Source organism: Leptopilina heterotoma, unplaced genomic scaffold (genome assembly GCF_015476425.1).
Source record: "Leptopilina heterotoma isolate Lh14 unplaced genomic scaffold, ASM1547642v1 Lhet_488, whole genome shotgun sequence".
Classification (NCBI taxonomy): domain Eukaryota; kingdom Metazoa; phylum Arthropoda; class Insecta; order Hymenoptera; family Figitidae; genus Leptopilina; species Leptopilina heterotoma.
The window spans coordinates 277208-286709 of NW_025111105.1; the positions used below are offsets into that span (position 1 = coordinate 277208).

General features: G+C 37.5%; 1 protein-coding gene across 1 annotated transcript; it reads left to right on the forward strand.

Annotated features, from left to right (window-relative positions):
• Nucleotides 1-532: 532 nt before the first annotated feature.
• On the forward strand, nucleotides 533-3650 carry LOC122507621. The gene is made up of 3 exons (XM_043620428.1): nucleotides 533-800; nucleotides 1212-2068; nucleotides 3501-3650. Exons 1-3 carry the CDS (start codon nucleotides 533-535, stop codon nucleotides 3648-3650), a joined length of 1275 nt encoding a protein of 424 aa, XP_043476363.1.
• The last annotated feature ends 5852 nt before the right edge of the window (nucleotides 3651-9502 follow it).

A 9502-nucleotide genomic window follows, 5' to 3' on the forward strand; every position in this document is an offset into this window, starting at 1 on the left:
TATTAGTGCCAGGAAAACTCAAGGGAGTGAGAGAAATAAAACCAAAATTGGAACACTGTACAGTAGACATAGTCCGACCAGCGTTGTTTCGACACCAAATTTTACACCCCCACCACCAGTCATGACAACAGCCAGCATGACGACAGTTTCCCCCACTACAACGAGTGCTCAGTTGATTATGACAACCAGTACGGTCATGACAGCACCCCACACAATTCAGTCGGCAACAATGGCACCAAACGTGCAAAACATGCGAGATTCAATAGCGAGGTTAGGTCTATCTCTCGAAATTGAAAGACTAATCGCCTATGACGAGAAAATTGACCGACAATATTCAGGAGGGGGGTGAGAGTTACAACAAAGTCAATGTAGGGCCGAGATTGGAGAAGGGTACAAATTGACCCACCACCAACAATCGCGTATCTTGTCCCCACATACAAAAACTCCTGTAGCCGAGACCTCACAACAACATCAAACAAATGATAGAGTGAGGCCCACGCCCGCCCCTAGAAAGCATTCAAGCCGAAGTAGTATGAGTGACGCTAGTGTCAAACATCGTAGAGTGCCGAGAAATGGAGAGCCGATATCTGAATTTGAAAAGAATGAGAGGGTAGGAAGTACGAACAGTAGAGGGGGAAGAGAACAGAATAATACCAGTCATTTAGAGAGAAAGACAAGAGAGAGTCGGGTAAACGAGGGTAGAAGAGAGAAGGTCGAGAGGAGAATTGAATATGACGATAGCGAGGAGAGCCAAATTAGTAGTAGATGCAGTTGTGGGGGTAAAAGTAAAGACCGAACAGGTGAAAAAAGCCGATGAAGGAGCACTAAAGCGCGTAGATCACAGAAAGCCGTAAAGGAGAGCCGAAGATCAATCTTGGATGACTCTACTAGCGAGTCTGAATCCGAGAGCGATCTGAGTCAATGCCAGAGTAGTGGGGGTAAAAACAGGAAAATTAAGTCCGGCCGAAGGTCCAAGGTGATAAAAACACTAAAGGACTGGGACTTAAAATTCTTTGGAGACGACGATAATACCGAGGTATTTCTTGAGCGATTGGAGGACTGTAAGGCCAGCTCAGAATTTTCGGACCGAGAAATTTTACAGACACTGCCAATCATCCTCTAGAAAACTGCCAGTAGCTGGTTCAGGTCACTACGCCGTAAAATAATTTCGTGGAGATCGTTCCAGAGGGCGTTCAAAAACGAATATTTAGTCTCGGTCGACGACGATGATGTGATAGACGAGTTAAGAGCCAGGACGCAGGGAAAGGAGGAGAAAATCTCCGCGTATCTGACCAGTTTTAGACTAATTTTGGGCCACATGAAGAGACCAATTAGCCAAAAACAACAAGTCAAGATTGCCTACAAAGGTCTATCGCCAGGTTACCGACGGCAATTAGAAAGAATTCACTATGAGTCGTTAGGCCAGATGAAGAACCTTCGAAACTACGAGAAAACGAAGGACCTGGATGAGAGATACGCCCCAACCCTGCCAAAAGAGAAGATGCGTTTCCCAGCAGCAGCTATGAAAGAGAAGAAGAGTGGTCACAAACACGCCAAAAGCGACAAAGTGGCAGCACTAGAGAAGGAGTCAGAGTCGAGTGAGAGCGATCACTCTACAAAGACAGAGAAGCCAAAGAAAAAGAAGAAGAAGAGCAAGAAGATTAAGAAAGAAACGAATAAGCCAGAAGAAAAGAATGTCGAGGCCATCAGCCCAGCGACATCAAGTCAGAAGCCAACAGTAATCCAGAGCCAAGTTGCCAGTGCTGCGCCAGCCCAAACCGTACAAATGCCAATGCATTTTGCCTACCCAATGGCTTATCCAGGGATGTTTCCAACTGGAATAAAACCAAATTACCCCAGGCCAAATGGTCCTAAAGGACCCAAGTCGGGGCAAAATGGTACACAAGCCCAAAGTACCCCTAAAGAATTCGTTGGGGCATGTTTTCATTGTCAGACTACAGAGCATCGAGCCAGAGATTGCCCTCAGAGAATCTGTTTTTCTTGCCAGCACCAAGGGCATTATTCAAATCAATGCCCTCTGAAGCCAGCCCAAACAGAAGCGTGTTTGGTATGTAAGAGGCCAGGATGCAATTTTCTAAATTGTCCAAATTGTGTGTCCGTCAGATCCGCTTTAGGAAACGGTGTGTGGGGGGCACAGAGCAGCCCTGTACCCCCCTCAAACTCAACAGGACAGTAAATAATACTGTTGAGGGGTGCAGAGCTCACTCTAATGAAATGAAGTAGAAAAAATGGCCAAAGAGTGTGGGACAAAAGGTATAGATGTGATCCCGGTACCTATACTCCAGGGGAGGGGAGAGGCTGTGAGAGTCACAGCTGACCCGAACCTAAGTCATGAGGAGGACATCGACGGATCTAGGACGGAGAACAGATACTTCTTCGTCATGTTTATTTATTTATTTATTTAATACAAGTTCCTAGGACTACATAGCCCTTCAAGGAACAATTACATATATTTCATTTTTTTTATTATTTTAACAATAGTGCTGCACTCAAATTTGCATATATACATATATATCCTTCTATCATATAATACATATAAAATGAGAAATTTAACAAACATAATTTCATACAACATTATAACAATAATTAAGTATTTTTAATTAGAATTTTCTTTATTATTTTAAATTAACTTCAAAAAGTCAAGTGTGTACGAAAAATTTATCAAAGCTTACTAAAAAGAGAAAAGCCCAGAGTATCAGAAAAGGAAGAAAAAAATATGTTATTTTACCAGTATGTGATGTCGAGAAATTGATTCTCACATTTAAAAATAAAATAAAAAAAAAGTTTCTTAAATTGAAACTGATTTAAAGCTTCTCTAATCGAAATTGGTAACTTATTCCACAATCTCGCTCCTCTTACAATAAATGATTTTTGCATTTTACAAGTTCGATGTTGAGGAATTTGTAACACATGTTTCCTTTCTCGAAGCCTATTGTATATTGTCTCGCTGTGTTCTTTAAATTCAAAAAAGTCTAATAAATATGATGGCGTATAGTTCTTAAAAAGTGAGTATAGTAAATTGCCCATAAAATACTGTCTTCTCGCTGCCACATTTAACATTTCCGCCTTTAATCTATATTGAGTTATATGTTCCATTTTAGGTAGATTGTAAATAAATCTTATACATGCGTTTAAGGATCTTTCCAATTTTAAATTCAGTTCGTCCGTTACATCATCATAAACTATACAACAATAATCATAAAAAGGCAATATGAGGGTTTTTACCAACAAAGCTCTTGTAGCAGTCGGAAGTAAATCCTTATTTCTATTCAATTGTTGAAGTGCCATGAAAGTTTTACGTGAAATTCCATATATATGGTCTTTCCAAGACAAGGAACGATCTACGGTTAGACCAAGGTCTCTCACTTTCTCGCTAAACTTTATTGGTCTGCCACCTACATTAAGAGGAGTTAAATTTGCTAAATATTCGTTAGAGAGACAGTTCAATTTTGAGATAACAATTGCCTGCGTCTTATCAGGGTTCAAGGATAATCCGTTATCACTTGCCCAATCTACAACACAGTTTATATCTTCCTGTAACATTTCAAGAAGTTGGAGAAGTGATGACAGTGGTCCAGATAAATAAAGCTTTAAATCATCCGCATATTTATGATATTTACAATATTTAAGATTTTCACCGAGGTCTGAAATAAAAATATTAAACAGTAACGAGGAAAGTGAAGAGCCTTGAGGAACTCCACACTTTACTCGATCCTAATCCGAAATGTTACCACTCTCATCAACTACTCTTTGAAATCTTGAACCAAGATAAGACTCAAACCAATCACAAACCGTTTCAGATAATTTAAAAGCTCGAAGTTTGCGAAGTAACAATTTGTGATGTACAGAGGGAAAGGCCTTTGAAAAATCAAAGAAAATTACAATTGTTATGTATTTTTTATCCATAGCTAATTTAATGTCTGTTGTGAATTTTAGAGAAGCTGTGCAAGTACTATGCTTAGCGCGAAAACCAGACTGTAAAGATTCTAATAAATCATTGCAATTTAAATATGATGTGAGTTGGTTACATGCTATTTGTTCCAATGGTTTACATAAGGCACATTCAATTGAAATTGGTCTGTGATCGGTCAAGTTCTTAGGATTCGCTATCTTTGGAATTGGACGAACTGTGCTCATTTTCCATATTTCTGGAAAGGTCCTTGTTTGCAAGGAATAATTATAAATATGTAAGAGGATTGGAAATATAATTGGAAGTGATAGCCTAATCCCTTATTTTTTATTGTATTAAAATTATATTTATTATAAGAGTCCCGAATGCTTGTTTAAACTAAGTTACGAATTTTTTAAACTTGACTATGTTATCTGGGTTTTTATTTCTTTTAACAATTCTTCTAAGCCTATTTCGATCCTTAATTAGTCCTCTTAACTCATCTGTCATCCAAGGCGAAAATCGCTTCCTAGATTTTGATAAGTAAAGAGGAGCAAAAGTATCAAATGCCGAAGTCAAGTATGAAGTAAGCAAATATACCTTAATATTAATATTAGTCTCCGAAAATAATCTCGCCCAATCGTAACCTGATAAATGTGCAAGAAATTCAGTCTCATTGATTTTGTGTATATTTCTAACAAAAGTAGGTTGTCTTGTAAACTGAGACCGAAATTCCTCTAATTCAAATTTAATATTAATAAGATCGTGATTTGATAAAAAAGAAACTGGATGTTGTCCATATGAGACAACTCTGTTCATATCACTCACAAATATAGCATCAATTTTAGTGCTCGAATTGTTCAAATGGTGTGTAGAGCTATGAGGGACCATCGACAAACCCAGTGAGTAAAGCATTGAATTCAAGTAGTTAGTCATTGGAGAAGTTGTATTAAAATTAAAATTAAAATCGCCCATTATTATAGTGCTATGGAATAGCGGTATTAACGAAGAAATTTGAAGTTCCAAATCATTACCAAAAGTAGCATTTGGAGGCTTGTATACGACTCCTACTAACACATTGTCATTTTTACCTTTAATCTTTATACTCCGCGTTGTTCTGTCGTTACGAAATAAAATGTAGTTATTAAGGTTTATAAAATTATAATTATCATTTGGGGTTAACCAAGTTTTAGAAACTGCAATAATGTGATATAATTCCCTTTCAAAAAAATCTCTAAATTCGAGAAAGTGGGCACGCAGAGATTGAGCATTTACGTGACAGAAATTCAATGAGTCCATTTCGATTTATAAAAAATGAGCATTAAAAAGTAACTGTTAAAAATAAAACTATAGAAGAGTGATTTGAATTGTAAAAAATTTTTTAAAAAAACGACACATCTTGGCTTCGAGATTACATTGAATGAAATGACATTTTTTGATATTGAAAAATAATAGTTCAACAACTAAAGTATGCAAATCATGGTTTCGTACATAATTATAAAATGTTGTGATTTTTGTAATGAATAGAAAGAATGGCACAAAAATTTAATTATAATACTGTGGGTTAGTTTTAAGAGTAAATAACAAACCGTTTGAAAGGTAAAGCATAATAATGCAACCAATCGAAGTACCGACTTTAGTTGCTATTGGAGTTTGTTTACATCGTGAAGGCTAGTTAACTGTATTCTGGAGGCCCCATCTTCTCGACGACAGTAGATTTTCCCTCCTGCGACCCATAGATATTTAATTCTGTTGTTCCTTCGTAAATTTAAAGCAATAGAATAAATTTTTCGATTCGTTGCAGATAGTGTTTCCCGGATATATAAGGGAACTTTATCCTTTGGTAGCCAGCCAATGTTTGTTGTAGAAAAATTGGACACACTTTTTCGTTGCTCAATAATTTTGTCTCTTATATTTTGTCTAAACATTTTAACTCTAATTATCGGTGTATGTTGTTGATCCGTTTGTTTAGTATCTCGATGCACACGATAAATGTTTGAAATGTCTTGTTCGCTTACCGGCACTTTTAGAGCTTTCGCAATTTCACAAAACAAAGATGTTAAATTTTCATTGACCTTGTAAGGCAACCCATGTATTTCTAGAGATGTCTGTAGAGACATTTGCTCCTGCACATTTATGTCCTGTTCAAGCAACATAACTTTTGCCTCCAATTCTTCCGTCTTTTTTTTCTCCGCAAGTATTTCTCTCTTTTGTTCTGATGAGTCTATTTCCAGATATTTGATTTTATTAGAATTATCTAAAATATCCGCTTTCATGCTCTGCACAATATTATCTAATTTAACACTAAAAGCATTTTGCTTATCCTCAAATTTTTGCAGCATATTAGTAAATTGCTCTTAAAATCTCAGTAATATATTCTTTTGCCCCTTTTCCACTGCAACCTGAATTGCTTCACTGATGGCTGGAGAAAGTGTCAAATTACTCGATTGTGTACTATTGCATGTCTATCGGCGACCATCATTACGAGGCACTTTTCGATCCTGGTGCTATGATTTTAGTAATTACCACCAGAGTCGCAGAGCCTTTCAAAAGCCGAATTCAGCCGTGTGGTACAGTTGTGAGAAGTGCAACAGGAGGTATCACCGAAACAGCCGGACTTCTGGACCTAAACATTGTAGTCGACGGATTTGATCAAAAATTAGCAGTCAAAGTTATGAATACTTTGACACAAGACATTATCTTGGGAATTGATTTCTGCAAGGCCTGGAACATGGACGTGAAGCTGGAAGAAGAACTATGGAGAGTTTTTCAAGGAGAATGGCATAAGTTTGGGTCAAAAGAGAGAGAAGAGAACAAACAACTAATATTCGCCGAATATGCCGGTATTTCTGCGCTTGATGAAGAGCAAAAGAGTATTATCCAAGCCATAGTAGACAAATGGGTATTGCCAGAGTCAGAAGAACACGGAATGACAGACTTGACGGAACATCATATACGTGTTACGGACGAAACGCCAGTACAACATGTCATCAGACGGATGTCGCCAGCCATGTTAACTTGGACCCAAGGTAATGCTGCCAAACTGTACAAACTAGGGATCATCGAGCCATCTGCCGAAGAGAGTAAGAAATATACCGCTTTTGCCATACCTGGATCAGGACTGTGGCAGTTTAGCCGGATGCCATTTGGACTCATAAACGCGCCAATGACGTTCCAACGCCTAATCGACGCATTGCTGGGACCGAAGGTAGAGCCGCATGTCTTCGGGTATCTGGACGACATCATAGTAGTCACAGACACTTTTGAAGAACATGCTAAGTGGTTAGAGTTCATCCTCAAGGAATTGAACAAGGCGAAGTTGATAGTGAATCCAGATAAGTGTGAGTTCGGGTGCTCCGAAGTAACTTATCTGGGTTATTTATTGGACAGAGAGGGTCTGAGGCCAGATCCGAGTAAAACAGAGCCGGTAAGAAATTACCCAGAGCTGAAAAACGTGAGACAACTCAGACGCTTCTTAGGCATGGTCGGATGGTATTCCCGTTTTATTCCAAACGACAGCGAAATCAAAATACCATTGCTGAAGTTGCTACACAAAGGCAACCAGTGTGACGCCAGCAACTATGCGATCGGAGCCGTATTAACGCAAGAGTTTGAAGACGGAGAGCATCCGATAGTCTACATCAGTCGAGTTTTGACGGAGCCAGAGAAAAACTACAGTGTGACGGAAAAGGAGTGTCTGTCATTACTGTGGTCGATCAAAAAGTTCGGGACGTACATCGAAGGGGACAAATTCCATGTGATCACGGATCACAGTGCCCTAATATGGCTCAGGAACTTAAAAGATCCTACAGGCCAGTTAGCCAGGTGGGCCTTGGAAATGCAGCAATGGGACTTCGACATAGTTCACAGACGAGGTGCACAACATCATGTCCCTGATGCATAGTCCAGGCTTCAAGAAGGCGAAGAAGAGTCAGTAGCCGCGTTTGAAGCCATTGAGGACCAATGGTACCTCAAACGCCGTGAGTTGGTGAGCCAGCATCCTCAGCGGTTTCCTGGATGGATTGTAGAGAATGAAATTTTGCAATTTTCACTTCATATTCGTAATCAGCGACCCCAAAAAACCCCCAAGTGATAAGTTTCAAGTCAATTCTATTATTTTTTATTTTTTTTGTCCGCCATTTTAAATTTTTCAATTTTAACTTCATATTCGCAATCAGCCACCCCAAAAACCTCCGAGTGACAAATTTCATATAAATCTTATTAATTTTTGATTTTATCGTCCGCCATATTGGATCCACCATTTTTAATTTTGCAATTTTGACTTCATATTCTATTGGATATTATATTGGATCCGCCATTTTGAATTTTGACTTCAGATTTGTAATCAGCGACCCCAAAAACCCTTATATACCAAATGTGGTTGAAATCGAATCGGTGGAAATAATTCGGGCTTTAAAGGGTTAATGGCGCATGTGCAAGAATAAAAGTTTTTGGTTAGTTTTTTGTCTAAAAAGATCGCATGAAAAATCGTTTTAATTATAATAAAATTATATGTAAAATAAAAATTTTTACAATAATTAGGGTAGAGTGGGATTAAAAAGTCATGTTGAAAAAAAGCTATTTGGCTGTTATTTGAAGTTAAGACGCAACTTTTGATTTTAGTTTGGATGTCGTATCGATAATATTACAGTAATTGGAATTTTTAATTTTGAGCTGCTAATTTCGATGAGTATAAATTGAAAGCAGGTAAACTTAACATAAAATACTATTTTTCCTGATAAAAATGTTTTTAAATTATTTATTTGTCACGTAAATAAAAGAAAAATATAATTGTCAGCAAGCAAACAACAGTTGTTTCGATGCATCAGCTGTTTCACTATCGAGCATGCGTTATTAGAGAAAGAAAGAAAAGGGGTCTACTTTTCGTATGGCTGTCTCCGTCTATGCGCCTAAGTAACATTTTGGTCGCTTGCACACTCTATTCTAATAACTCTATAGTTTTTCGGGTCGCTGATTACGAATCTGATGTCAGATTTCAAAAAATCAAAATAGCGGTCATAAAATATTTTAATTAATCAATATCAATGAAACATAGGTATGTAGAGGTTTTTCGGGTTGCTGATTACGAATCTGTTGTCAGATTTTAAAAATGTAAAAATGAGCACTTTGTTTCTGAAATCAGATTTAGATATGAAATGGAGTGTTTATCTGATCCATGAAAATAAAAGAAGATTCTCCAATAGGACTACATGCGCACCTGATATACCCACGCGATAAACTATATACCTATAAGTAAACATCAGGTCTCGAAAAAAAACAAAAAAAAATTAAAAATCTTTAAAAAATACAAAATGGGATCTTTACCTGTAACCTCCTCGTGGTAGATCCTGGAAACTACAGTACTTTTTATTTTTGTAGGCTAATAACAGGAAAAAAAATTTATTTTCTGAATTGTATAGACACTAGTCTTGTAATCACCAAACTTAAAAACTCCCAAGCAAAAAATTGTAGGCGAATCTCACCCAATTTAAAATCCACTTGAATTCTTACATCAGATTTTTAATCAGCGACCTAAAAAACCCCTAGATACAAAGTTTCATAAAAATCGATTAATTTTAAAAATTGTATGTC

Coding starts and splice junctions, on each gene's coding strand:
- LOC122507621 (XM_043620428.1), top strand. CDS start 533: ATGAGTGACGCTAGTGTCAAACATCGTAGAGTGCCGAGAAATGGAGAG. Junction 801..1,211: donor TAAAAGTAAAGACCGAACAG/GTGAAAAAAGCC, acceptor ACGAATATTTAG/TCTCGGTCGACGACGATGAT. Junction 2,069..3,500: donor CCCAAACAGAAGCGTGTTTG/GTATGTAAGAGG, acceptor GCGTCTTATCAG/GGTTCAAGGATAATCCGTTA.